At 38.6% G+C, this 14706-nt stretch overlaps 1 protein-coding gene across 10 annotated transcripts in view; it reads left to right on the top strand.

Moving 5' to 3' along the window:
* NCKAP5 (NCK associated protein 5) overlaps positions 1 to 14706 on the top strand; it is a 379062-nt gene that overhangs the window by 343121 nt on the left and 21235 nt on the right. For 7 of the 10 annotated variants that reach the window (XM_019290553.3, XM_019290551.3, XM_019290552.3 and 4 more), the window contains 4 exons: positions 3565 to 3879; positions 6041 to 6177; positions 7595 to 7724; positions 10311 to 10498. In XM_019290553.3, coding sequence (XP_019146098.2) covers positions 3565 to 3879; positions 6041 to 6177; positions 7595 to 7724; positions 10311 to 10498 — 770 coding nt within the window. Of the gene's footprint in view, positions 1 to 3564; positions 3880 to 6040; positions 6178 to 7594; positions 7725 to 10310; positions 10499 to 14706 lie in introns of those variants that run through there. The other 3 variants (XM_010407128.4, XM_010407130.4, XM_010407132.4) reach the window with 3 other exon arrangements.

Below are 14706 nucleotides of genomic sequence, written 5' to 3' on the forward strand. Positions count from 1 at the left end.
ACTTTGTTTTTGGTCCAGACTAGAATCCCCATGATGAGACGGAGGGAAGGAGCTATTTCAGTATTTCAGGCTTTTGATTCTAGTCTGATTATTCAGAGAAATGGCTGATGGTGAGTGAGTCTATCTGTGTCCACTATAAAGCCAATACCATTCTGTGAGCTTCTTTCTTCCCTGGCAAGGAAAGAGGAGGGGAAAAAAAAATCAGAAACAGGCAAGGAATTTGGCTGGTATATCAGGAAGAATTCTCAAGCAAAAGTAATTAAGCTCATATATTACTCTTTTCAGACTTTAATGTTTCACTGAGTCATTTTTCATCTACTGAGTGGTACTGTCACAGCACCAGAGATTTAACTTTTACATATTTTCATTATGTAGTCTTGCGCAGCTCTGACTGATAACAGTAATTTGAAGTGTCAGTGCAGCTGATGAAATCAGATGGGCCATGAAGCTGTTTGAAAGCTGTCACTGGGATGTACAACGTATTTTTTTATTTTGCAGTTGCTTCATAAACATTTAAAAGCAACACAAGATAATGTGTATTCATTCTTTCAGTAATACAAATTGTCTGAAAGATACTTTTTTATTTGTATTAGTTGTAGGGGTTGATTAGTTACTTTCAGTAATGAAAAATTACAATCCACAAAGAATTTTGTGGTGTAGTCTGGATTTAGGACTAGGTTTTTGAGGATTCTTCAACATAGCTGAGTCACAGAATTTTCAAAAAAATCTGTCTTTAAGAGTCACAACGGGAGCTGCCAAGCATTGAGCGCTTTGAAAACCAGACCCTTTTGTGGTTTTTCAGAACTAAAAATTAGTGACCTCTTTTAAAAATCTGTTTTCCACCTGGTGTATTTCCTTTATCATGGATAAAGTCTCTATGAAGGAAGACTAGAATCGCTTAAAACTATTTTTCCTGCTAATTAAATGCGATACTTCTGGTGTGCTCCTCCCCCCCTCTCCCAATTATTTTAGAAACAGCAGGAGATTGTATTTTCTTGGAAGTCTGGCCCTCAGTGTTCATTTCTTTTGATTCTATGCCACTGCTTTCATGGTCCATTCGTAGATGTACACAAGGTAACAGTGGGCAAGAGCAATCCATATGTCATTTTAAGATACATGTCCTCAGAAGATAAAAGCTTCCATCTTCCAGCTCTCCCTTAGCAAAGGCTGTAGCTTTGCTTTTTGATACACATTTTGATCCTACTTAATTTCCCTGTAATAATTAGGAGGGAATGACTTTTTATTGTCTTAGGGAATGGTCAGAAAGGAAACAACACTACAAGGTCCTTCAAAGTCCCCGTGGAAATGGTTACAAAATCAGGTCTCACTTTGACCATAGAGACAGGAGAGGGGGGACTCCCCAGACTTTCGTGTTCTTTTATGTGGTGTTTTCAATTTGCTCAGTGTCTCTGCTGAAGAGCTCTGCCTCTCCAACACAACCAGTGTTGCACAGATGTCTTTTGGTTAAGAGGCAAATAACAGAAGTCCTTTCTTATTCCATATTTCTCTTTATTTGCTAACTCTCTCACCAACAGCCTTTAGTTGAAGAATTGCCTGTCCACGAGCTAACATGCTGTTTCAGCTTGATTATGTACAGAAAATGGCAAGGGCAATGCCTGGCATTTTAAATTGCTTTTCTGCATTCCCACTTCTAGCTAGGTATTTTGCTATTCAAAAACAACAAAAAAAAATTCAGAGGAAGTATAGCTGAGGTAAGAGGGTTCAGTAGATGGGATACCTCCTTTTGACGCTGCAGAACCAAATATAATTCTCTTTTTTTTCTTCATGTTTCCTGGGAAACCTTCAGCAACTTCTAAAATCATTATGACATATTAGCTCAAAAATGTGACAGAAAATGTAGGTGCTAGCTAGGCATGGCTTCCACATCTTACCTCCTTTTACCTACAGAGAGAAATTATTGGTATGCAGCAATTTTCTGAGGGAAACCAGAGTCATATGTTGCCCTTTTAAAAGACAATTATAGAGTTTTTGCTGCTGCAGCTCAGCCAGGCCCTGTATGGTTCAGGTGCTCAGTAGGACTTTCAGTCCTTCTTCGACCCTGAGTGATAAGGTAATGAGGACACATAAATATAAGGCTGCTTCTCCTTTCACAAGAACCATGAAATAGAAATACATATTTAATTTATCTATAAGTTGTTTCTGACTTGTTATCAAGAAAGGCCCATTGAGATGAAGATATTTAATGAGAATGACCATGGTAATGTTCTCTGTTCAAAAACAAATAGGCAAAACCCATAGGGGAGAAATATTTCCAAATTTCTGAGAGTATTAGAAACTCAGCAGAGGAAAAAATAATGAAAATGACTTGACAGAGGACTGCTAACTACAACAGACTTAAATAACAAATGGACATATCATAAAAAAAGAATCAATACTCAGAAACACCTAAAATAGAGATGGAGAAGATATATTGGGCCATATTCTGCATCTCCTGCTGGAGTACAATTGTTCACTGCAGTATATCTTTAGTCTAGTGTAGCCTTAAATTGTTCAAAGCAAAGGAAATTCCTCTGCTTCCTTTGGGAGTGTCTGCCACAGACTTAAGAGCTTGCTGTCAAGGGATGTTTCCAGACATTTAACCTAAATTATGCTCATTTTCCAACCATTAGTGCTGAAGTTCCCTCCTTGGTGTTTATAGCTCTCAGAAGGACCTTGCCATCACACTCTTTTCAACATTGTTTGCCCCTTATAGAAACAAAAGGGAAGTCTCTGGAAACTGATAGAGAATGAGAGGGCAGGGGGGTTACCAGTCCATCCTGTTTGCTCAGATAGCCATGTGCACACACCTACACTTGCACCTTTCCCTGTTTCATGGTTAGTACAGCACCTTTCCAGTAAGATGAATAAGCTGGAGGGCTGTGTGGAACCATACTGCTTCTGAAAAATAAAAGTACTAGAGGTATCCCTGGCATTGTGTACACTTACCCAAATTGGGATGTGCAAAACCAGAGCGTAACAAGGTAAACACAGGCATGGCTGTTGCTGTCCCAGTTTTTCAGGATGCTCTGAGAGATGGGTATTTTGAAGATATTCTGCAGATCTTAGTTTTATGTAAGAATGCATGATACATTTTGGTTAACACCTTCTTGTATGAGAAACAATTAGCAAAACAGAGATATGGAGAGGCCAAACCTTTGTGGAGTGTGGGTTTATGTTGGAAGAAATATATTACACTACTCCACGCCTCACACTGGTACTCTCCAGACATTCTGTGGGCCTTCAAACTAAACAATTTTAAAATTCCATCTGTAACCGCTTTCCAGGACCAGTCCCACTTATCCATTCACACTGTTACTCTGAAGCAGGCCAGTGTCAATGTTTTGGCACTTAATTTCATTGCACCTCAACAGGGTATTTCCTTGTATTCAGTTAGACAAGGTGTCAAAAGCGTTCCAGTGACAGGTAACAGCACAGTCACAAAGTGCAAAACATTTCCCTGGCCTTGAAACCTTCCCTTTATGATGCCCTTTTTCCCCCCAGATGCTTTCACTGACTTTAAATACCTTTAGCTCCATCCCATCACACTAATTTCCTGTGCCATAGAGTCTTGCTGCCAGATGAGGACGCTGGACAGTGGGATTGGAACCTTCCCCCTCCCTGATTCGGGGAACCGATCGACGGGGCGACATATTTCTAAGCAAGAATCAGCCTTGGAAATGGGAGTCTTTGCAGCATCTGAGCAAGTTCTTCTTTCAGCTCCTTCAGTAAAAGCCAAAACTCTTGAGCGAGAAGTGCCTTCAACAGCTAAGAGCCAGGAGGCTGTGGAAAACATAATTAGTCACTCAACATCTGATCCGGCCATGACTACCAAAGGTATACGACCTTTTCAAAGTCACCTTCCCAAACCAGCTTCCTCAGGTAAAATGTCAATTACACTGAAAGTCACATTATTTCTGCCTTGGCCTCTGTTTTGATTAGCAGAAATCCTGTAATAAAGGCAATTGATAACAGAAATGTTAAATGCGGAGCAGAAGATACTCTTTTTATGAATGCATAAGGTTAACAAGTTTGTGACCTGAGCCATATGGAAATTTTGTTATACATAGTGCTTATCTGAGAAAGAAAAATGAGTTTAGCTCTTAAAGCCTTTTCTCAAGAAACAGTACTTGAAGAAAAAAAACATATGCCAGCCTTGGAAGTTGACTTGAAAAAGAATATGGATGTTCAGCAATATTCAGGATCAGACTGAGAACACAGAGTACAAAGCACAGCCATGTTGTGACATAGAAAAGATATATTCATGAAGACTTGATTTTGATACTGGATTTGAACTAAAGACTCATTTGGCATTGATGCATAAATTCTGTCCCACTGAATATACAGCCTTGGCCTCCAATAAGGCTCTCATTACTACATCGTGCAAACACATTTCTATATATGAATATAAAATACCTGACTTTTTCTTATGAGCTACGTGTGTGTTTAAGCTAGAAAACAAGAGCTGACAAAGGTATAAAAGGACTGGCAATCCATCAAAGCTCCAGAAAATAACTTTGTGTTAGTATATAGTTCCATTGAAGTCTGTGCATTTTTCATAAACAAATATTGACTATTTATATAAGTTTTTGAAGACTTTGGAGTTATTAATATATATGTTAATAGCATTAAAAATCATGTAGCATTAGCAACAGGGAAATTTTCATAGTCAGCATGACAGATACAGCACAAAGCACAGTAAAAGTGATTAGTTTAATGGGTATTTTTTTATCTTGACCAAATGCAATGTCACTTATTTACTGGGGTTATGGTGTTTAGCACTTTGTCAGCCCAGTTATTGCTGCTGTAAAAGTTGTATTTAACTTGCATAAATCTGTATCACTCTATCTATAAGAGACATTCTGTGTAATTAGCATGTAAGGTTAAATATCAAGTTTGAGCTTAGCTTAAAGCCATCAAATATATGTTCTGCTAATGAGCTGACATATATTGAGCCTAGGAGGAAAGAAGCCTCTCTTGTATGTTCATAGGATGTATAACAGAAGGTTTCTAATTAAAAATCTTAAAACTAAGTTGATTTAGCAATATTCCCAGTGCAGTGTTGTAATGGTGTAATAGACTGCAAACACACATTGTATACTTTATTGCAGACTCCCCTGCTTTTTTCAAATCAAAGCTAAATAAATAAAAAGATATTTTAATACTTAGTATTTTTTAAATAAGTGTACTGTTAATTAATGATACAGCTAAGAAGGATTCAGAAGAGAAATCTTAGTTATAGATTATGTGCTACATGCTTGAATGGTCACATGTGTGACCTCAATTCAGCAGTGTGTTATAGAGTAGAGCCCATGATTAAACACTGTCATTATAACAAATTGAACAGAAACTGCAAGCTTTGAATTGCTTCATAAGAAGTCAGAAGCAGTAAGATTGTTCTGATCTTAATGCTAATATTCACTGCACCAACCTTGTAAGGTTTGTATCTTAATTAAATTGTCATGAAGAGATGTTACAAAAAAGTAGTACACATCAGATGATGGGGTCAACTCATTCTTTACTAGACTATTTTCATTCAATTCTTCTCTCCCTCACTTTCTCATCCAAATTACAATTATCACTTTATTTCATATGCACAATATATCTTCTTTGATGTTCCGATTTTGCATAGTGCAAATATAGCAAATAAAAAAGCTGGCTTTCTGCTAGAAAGGTACTTCCAATTGTATTTATGTTAAAAGATTGTTCTCTGAGAACATGAAATGGCAGAGTACAATGCCTAGGAGTAGTTACTGAATGTTGTTTCTTTGTTGAAAGAGTATATATTTTATAACTAATGAAGGGATTTAAATTCATGCCTTCCTTTTTTCTTGTTAACTGGAAAAGGATTTGGATGAAATTCTGCCACTTTAGTTAGAACTATTCCAGTAAGTTAGTAAATTGTTCCTTTGAGCAGTAAAATATTATTTGACGTAATGGAAGTATCACAATTTGCCCCCAATTTTTACTGAATTATAATTGACACGCTATCATGAAGATGCTGATGAGACCTAGAATTTAAATAATGTCTCTCTTAATTCAGGAATAATTAACCTTGCAAAGCAAAGTGAACAAGAAGCAAGTTCTGTGACCTCTGCCTCATTAGAACACACCAAAGAGACTGTAGAAAATAGAAAAGCTCTTCCGGAGTGGACCCCCAAGAAAACTACTAAAACAAAGGTATAAGTTAAGAGGTGGCATCTCTTAAATGAGATGGGTATTGTGGCCAGTGTAGAGGTATCAGAAATGGCCAGTGTTTTTAATATGGTGAAAAGAGTAACTAACAATCTAACAGCTACATTTACTTCCTTACCCTTCATTTGCTATCTCATTATTTACCAGTAATAATAATACAGCACCTAAAGGTTCTTTGTCCTCCTGCTTATAAACATGTTTTAATTAAAAATCCTCAAAGGCATTTTTAGAAAAGAAAAACACATTCTTCTCTTCTAGCAAGTTGATCTCATTTGTTGCTTTTAGTGAAGTTCAGATTCTTTTTTTCCCCAGGCCTAGGTTCCTTGTCTGTATGGCTGTGTAGTATGAGAGTTTGAGAGATGTGCTATGGAAGTATTGTGAACAGGACAATACTCTTGTAACATGCTTCTGTGGGGTTTTGGGACTACAGCTGGCTTGCAATCTCTAATGCTGGGCATACCTGGCTGCATGCAGGTATCCTCAGCTCTGGTTCCCTCTCCACAAGTGTGTGATTCCTAACAAAGGGATGTCCTCCTGCATCGGTTAGAAACTGCAGCATGGATGGAAAGATGGGGAAATTAATATCCGTTTTAGAGAAACAGAATTAAAACCTCATTTGAGCCACTGATAGACAATTGGGATAGGGGTAGTAGGTTGTATTTCTACATGCCATTACCCGAGCAGTAACAGGCTTAGCTTCCCCCTACCTGGTTTGTGGGGTTTATTGTACTGAGCTGCTGCTCCTGAATAGTTTGAGCCTTCAGGCCTTCCATGATTAGAAGCTGTCCAGAGCTGTCAGTGTTCCTCTTTATTCCCAGAAGAAAATCAATAATATTGCTTCCTGGAAAGAACTTGCAAAGGAATCAGCTGGGAACTAAAGGCTCTCCAGTACTGTAATATAAACACCAGGACAAGTGACATGAATTCAGGAAACAATTAGGATTTACTGGTGTAGAAATGGTGTATTGTCTACTGGCCATCCTAACTGTCTCTAGAATTGCTTGCAGCAAGCCATTTGTGGTGTGATAATTTTGCATGTTACAAATAGACTGTATTAAATATACTTAAGAACTTCTAAAATTGAACTTGGTGGATAAAATTATCTGAAAATGTTGGTAGAATCAAAAACAGTGTTACAGTGGGAAAAAATTTTGAAAAGTTAAAGTCAGGATTGTTTCTGCCAGACTGTCTCAGGGGACTTACCAGGACAAGAATGTGTTATTTCCCCCATGTCAGACTGATGGTTGCTTACTTGAAGGAGTTAGACTGGTAATGCAGATTTCCCAGTTGAACTACCCATTTATACTGCATGAAGTATATAAAATGTGCTACTCCTAATATTATCTTCTGCATTATTTTGATTTGCATTATCTGACTTGCTGCCATACCCCTCTTTGTGCAGGACACAGCTCTAAGGGTGTGCACGTACTCAGCGAGCAGCACTGACAGTGAGCCAGAGCCAGAGTATGAAACCAGTTATTTCAGAACTGCAGAGGAGACTCTTGTGGAGCTAACAAAGAACAACAGACAAGGTAATTGAAAATTTGTTCATAAAGATGTATGTCCCTCATCCTCACACTGACTCAGCAGCAGATGGTGTCCTTCATTGAACTTTCTGTCTGGTTTTCACTTTCTAACCCCAAATCTTTCTTCAGTCTAATTCTCTATTAGCTTTTTATTACCTTTTGCTTTTTATTATGTGTATATGCTTTTCCCCCTCTTCCAAAGTTTTTCCTCAGAGGGGCTTAACTTGTACATTCTTAACTCTCTGCAGTGCAAATAAAAATAATTACATTATTACAAAATTGAAAGTTGACGATAAATATGGTTTTCTTTTTTTTTTCTTTTTAATTATACAGCCAGTTGAAATAATGCAGCCATCAAGGCCACAGTTTCCCAACCTCTGTATCAAGGTGATGTTGGTTATGGTGCCACAGTGAATTGTCTCTCATTTTCCTCTGTGTATATATTGCAGCTTTCAAGTACCAAAGTTTTTAGTGAGAATTGATGGCAATTCAGAATTTACTGAATTCCAGTAGATAAAAATACATTAAGTGACGTTCTTGAGATAATAGTTTTCTGTGTGTTTAATAACCCAGAAAATTGCTGGCTTTTCTTGACCACCAGCCTGCTGTGCTTTGAGCCACCTTCCAGTGCAGATGTGTGCCCTGGGAGCAGCAAGGGGAGGGCAGCTCTGTCCTTGTCCTTGCAGCCCATGGATCCCCTCCTGCAGGCGGAAAATTCTGGTGAGTGCAAAGGCCAGTGCAAGGTCTTGGCACCACCCTGAGAGCTGATCCCCTGTGCAGCCCCAAGCCTGACCTGGCAGAGATCAGCACCTGCAGCATCATCACCGCAGTGACGATGGCAGGGAAAACACCACGGGTGGCTGGATGCTGTGCTCTTCAGTGTCTGCTGGGCATCGGGCTCTTACATTTGGCATTTTCAGAGCTAATCCATTGCTTGTTGTTCCATGGGAGAGAGCAGAATAGGAAGCTAGGGCCATTTATTTACATTACTGCTGCAGCTTTGTGGGTTTAATCTGTAGAAAATATTGCAAGTCATTTTAGTCAGCCCATAAACACTTCTTTTTACAGATTTTGCTTTTTACAAACCATATTTCAATGAAATAAATGGGATTTTTTAAAGAGGTAAATAAGCTTTTTTCTTTCCTGTATTGATCACAATTTGCAAAAAAAAAAAAAAGGATTTATCATGTGTTACCAGTTGCTTTAAATGGCAGCAGATTCCAAGTTTAATGATATCTAATGACTTGAGGTGACCATTTTACATAGAGATTCATTAATTTTGTGTATGTGCCTCACTTTTTAGCCAGTAAGAGAATAAAATACATAATTGTGATGGAGACAAATAGAAGATTATAACACAAAAAAAGTATTTCTGCTGTGGTCATTCCTCATAGTCAGGATTTCTGTTCTGTGCTCTCTAAATGCAGTTCTCACATCGTATTAACAACCATGCTTTATCCCGTTCTGTGTTCAAAGGTCTCAGTGTCTTTATGCACACAAGTGATATAACCTCAAAACATCCACATGAGGCTGGGGAAGGGACTCCAGCAAACCAATCCACAGAGAATATTTTTATATGAATAGATAATTACATTTATTAGCTGAGTCCCCGAACTCACTGGTTGCACAATTATAATGTTGTAGTGATTTTCGTTTTCCATTTATGAGCAGGGAACAGAAAGACTGAGTGCCCAACGCAAAGGCTATTAAAAGTCAATGATAAGACCTTTGTTAATTTAATGGGCTTAGCATGAGACTCCCAGTTCATTGCCCAATGTTACGAGAAGGTCAGTAGAGTAAGAGGGAATACGCCAAATATTCCAGATCCTTCTCTTCAGCCATGGAAGTGTTTTGATTTCAATCTCATAAATTGAGTTCTACCCTGATGTGATTCTGTTGAAGGCAGATACTCTCTTAAGGCTGTAGGTTACAAGGCAGAGTTGAAGTTTGTGTAACAAGAAGTATGAGGAAAGGAGCTTAATGTTCACATAAACATCTCTGCCTCCTGTGTGCTTTCGTGGAGCCGCAGAAAATTCCTTTTTATTTTGTTCTTCTGAATGAGTTTTCAGCCTTGGACTTTGGAAACTGGGGCTTTATTCCTAATGTTGTTGTGCAACAGCAGGATTTAAAACAAGCCCCACTCTCTTAGTGGTGTAATACCTCGTGTATTTTTTATGCTGTTACATTCATTAACTAAAAATATAGTGAAAAGGAGAGAACTATCAAGTACAGTCAAACTGAAAGGCTAAAGGAACTTAGCACATCTGCCATGTAGGTCTGTTAAAGGAGAAGAACAAAACCTTACTGCAAATAATTAAGTAGGATGATTCCCCAAATTAACCATCTTGTCTATAATTTGAAAAGAAAGAAAATTAATTCTGTATGTCTCTTACCATCTCCTCCAACTTGTATGTTAAGTATGAACAGTTCCCTGTATATGCATTGGAGAATTAGAAGCTTGTATTTTTAATGTTTCTATTGCACTGAAGTTCAGATATCTTAAAAAACACTTGAAATACATCTAAAATTGTAAAATTACATTAAAATCTATGTAGACTGCCATAATGATATTATTTGTTACATCTCTTGCAGCTGTGCAGGAAAAACAAAGTCATAGAAGGTCGTTTTTGGGGAACCCAATGTCGATTTTGGATTTATACCAACACAGTCTCTATGGCCATTTTGGAGAAGATGGACCTGAACAATTAACACATTACAGTTTAATTGAGCAGCTGAGCGGAGCTTCCAGTAAAGACAGCAAGGGCAAGGAGAGCCCAAGTGTGAGTTACTGTAATTTTTATATTACTTCTCATTTTGTTCATTATTATTTTTGCTTGCTTTTTGGTTTTTTTCCTCAGTGTGTTGATTGATTACTAAAACCAGGCAGACTTGAAAAAAACAACAGGACCTGCAGAAGAGCAAAGATCTGAATATTTTTAGAACAGAATGTTACATTTGAATGCTCACCTGTCATAGAATTAGACTTCCAAAATTGACAAGTAGAGACAGGCTAGCACTTGTACTCCACCATTAGTGAGAAGCTGAAATTTAAAGCTAGCAAGAAAACACCAAATTTATCTTTTAAGGCTGTTCCTTCGCATATAATTAGATAGTTTATATAGAACAACATGTATTAAATGACTTAAAACTCTGAAGAAGTATTCCTGAAAATTTAAATGAAATTACACTATGGAAATCACCTATCTTCTGATCTCTTTTGAAATATTGGTGTTGGCTCTGGAATTCCAGATTTGATGGTTTTAAACATTATTTTGATGAAGATCAGTCCTGATCTGATGGGTTGACCTTGATGCTAAACTGAAACAAATTTGTTTTCTCCTCGTACTTCATGTGAATCCACTTTCTTTTCTGTCTCTGAAAGTATTGAACCTGACATCACACAGCCTCAGCAACCCTGAAGAGGACCTTTTCAACTTGTTGTTTTCCTCCTCTGTTCTCATGCCTTCTCCTCTCATCATTTCTCACTTCTTTCCCTCTCTCCTTTGATCTAACAAGCCAATTTGTTTGAAAGTAGAGACATCCAGTCATGATCCAGTGTAATCATTTTGCTTCCGTGTTCTGTCTGTTTCCCCAGATCTTCTTCTTAGACACAGCTCTTTTGTTTCTGTGTGTAGCAGTCAGCACATTTTGGGATTGTTACACTATAAACAAAGGTGGCAGCAGAAAATAAGGAATGAGCTGCTGGTTTGTAATGTACTGGTGTAGTGCATAAATGAAAAAGAATTTTTATCTCTTCCCAGACCCCAGTTTTCAGTTTCAGGAAATGGCTGTGCCTTGTAACATCAGAGGTGATGAACTCTAACCAAAGTTAGAGTCTTGGAGCTTTCTGGAATCTGGGCCAAATATGCAGAAGGAATATGAAGAGCAAAATGGCAGTGGCCCTGTTTATTCCAACTCTGCTGGCATCAAAGTCCTGCTTAACTGAATATTAAATTGACCACAAACTTCAAAAGAAAAATCCTGAAATATATTGCCTCATTTCCCAATCAACCCAATTTCATTAGTACCCGGAATAGGATTCAATTTTAATATTTGTGGGTCATATTAGAAGGAACAATTTTAAATAATCTGGCTTCATAGTTGGGAAAAAAAAAAAAGGAAAGAAGGCAGCAGAAGGGTGTTAAAAAGGGTAAGTGCAGGAAAATAATTTGAGCATCCACTTAATTCCTCATCTTGAACATCCAGGCATTCATAGTTTAATTATGTGTAGGAGACGAATTATATATGTGTGCATATATATATATATATATATGTATATAAAAAAATACATAAAAATCAGTTCTGCCTTCTGAAGGCCAAGATCTTTTGCTATTAACAGAGAAATTAGATTTGGTTCCAGTCTAGAAAAGTGACTCAGAGTTGCATCTACTTTTAATTAATTCTTTTCATGTGTTCCTTGTGAATGACATCTCTGCAATGCGCCTGATCAGCCTCAAAACCTAAACAAAGCCCACTGAACTGGCCTTAGGATCCTGTAAAACTCCATCCTTAAACTAAAGGGCACCAGGTGTATCTCAGCCAGCACCAGCATTTTTCATGCATTATGCTGGGGAGCTCTTGAGCTTGCTTTTTAAGGATCTGAAATAGCTTTCCAAACAGCATTGCCTCTCCCTGCACAGCGAAGGCTCAATAAAGCACTAGAGATTTGCCTATTAGCATTAAACTTTTCAGAATGACAAATGAGAGGAAGTAACCATGAAAAGCAGGTTTCCCTGAACTCCTTGTTTGAACCAGCACAGCAGATTTTTCTGAGCTGTAGTTTGTCCAAGCTGCCTCGGTGCTGTTGCTGGCTAGCACGCTGCCCCGAGCACCGGGCAATCTCCTGCCTGCCCCAAAGGGGAGGACGGGGCCGATCACAGTGCAGGAGGGCAGGCGAAGCTCCTGGTGGGGTTTGCCTTGCCCACCCATGGCAAAGGAGGCAGGAAAGAAGCAGAGGAACTTCTTTGTGGGGGAGAGGGTTTATTGAAGAACACAGGAACACCACGGAGAAGCCAAGAAGATGGGAGCGACATGGGGTTTTATAGCCCTACAGAGTGGGCGTGGGGAACATGCGGTAACCAATAACACCTCAGTTAGGGGGTGCTACAAAGGTGGGGAGAAGGAATTGTGGCAAATGGGAGAAGGAGTGGGTGGGGAGGAGTAGCAAGGGCCAATCAACTACTGAGGAACATAGAACTCTCTGGAAAGACAACCAAATATGAGAAATAAGGGGAGAGGAGAAGTGGCCAATGGTAAGGCACAGATCTACATATTTTGCACAGCCTTTTGGGTGCTGCCTGTGACTTCAAGGCTTTTGGGCTGTGGAGGCATCAAACCAATGGACCTTTTGGTCCACTTGATCCGGCTGACTGTGGTGTTGGCCACGGTTCACTGCAACACCAACCCAAGAAGATCCACAGTCTGTTTAAATTAGAGCTGTGTGATCTGCGACATTACCCACAAAAAGAGGGAACACCAGAAGGGGAACGACTTACGGCCAACAAATCTTAAAAAAAAGGATAAATTTTGAGGGGGGATTAATGCAGCTTTCATGCAGAATATTTGGCATTTTGAAAGAGGAAATCGTACAGGCTTTGAATTTAATTCCCAAGTGGTGTTCATCAAGCCTTTCAAAAAGCAAACAAAAGATGCGTGTCAGAAAAATGTTGTGATGGGCAAAATGAGTTTACAGTGCTTGTCTGGAGAGCAAGTGTGCTGTGACAGTCTCTGAGCCCAATTAAATTGGGCTGTGCAGCTCCAGGATGGCAGTGGTTCAGACTGGGGGCTCTAATGAGACAGTCAGGAAACTCTCTTAGCCCAGACCTATCATTTGATTGTCTCCTTCCCAACCAACGCATTCACCAGCATTACCTCCAAAGTTTATACATAGCAAGTTTCATCAGCAAAAAAGTACTATACAGGAGTTTCAGAGGAGAAACAACTGATGGGCAATTACTGTGATAAAGGAACACTGCAGGGACAGTTTGAGGACTCAAAAAGGGCTTTTAGACATTGAAAGGAAAAATACTTATTGTTACAGCCTTAAACAGCATCCTGGTTAAATTCTCTTAGCACTAAGACCAATTTTACGTTACTTTTATTTTGACCTGAAAAACATATTCTGAAATTATGTCATCCCTTGGCACACTGCAGAACCTTGGGCAAGGAAAGCAAATCACAATTTCAAAGAAAGGAATAAAATGCATTGAATCGTTAGCAGAAAACTTTCACTTAAATTAACAGCTTTGGTGTATTTTCCTCATGTAGGATTTTCACAACAAGAAACATTCATTTTTACATGTATCAAGTGAATTATTTTTATTTGAACAGTAACTTCTCTGATCTAATAAAATATATGCAGCACCTGATCCAAAATCCAGTGCATCCAGCCCATGGGACACGCAATGTCAGTGAAACTTCACTGAGCCCTGCATTAAACAGCTGTTCCTGTTCCTTGCAGCAGACACTGGGAGTGCCCTGAGCCCTTTGCCAACGTCCTGATTGTTACCACGTTAATGCAATGAAAGAATTATTTCACATTTCATCAGTTAATTTACTGTTTAGACTTTAAAAGCTCAAGTGATTCTTTTCTTACAAGAATTCAGAAAACAAGATGAATTTCCCTTCCTCAACCCTATTGTTTATTAACATATTTTATAATTGACCAGGAACCATTTGGAGAAGTAGCTGAGTTGGTCAAAGATTTTATTACTAAATCATCTTTATAGTGCTAAAGAGTTATTAAAAATGTTTACTTCTCTGTCATTAACCAACCGTCACATATTCTACTCTGTCATACAGCCCTTCTTGCTCTCTTTTGTCCCTATTACTCAATTGGCGTCACCATCAAGGCTTACTTGTGTTTCAAAGCATGACTTGAGCACTTTAAAGAAAAGATCCCTTATGGAAGGGGTTGGAACCCATCAGAAGCTTCTACTTCCCTCTTGTTTTCCCCCAGTTGTGATGAGATACATAAGAAATCTGACAT

Source organism: Corvus cornix, chromosome 7 (genome assembly GCF_000738735.6).
Source record: "Corvus cornix cornix isolate S_Up_H32 chromosome 7, ASM73873v5, whole genome shotgun sequence".
In the NCBI taxonomy this organism is placed as follows: Eukaryota; Metazoa; Chordata; class Aves; order Passeriformes; family Corvidae; genus Corvus; species Corvus cornix.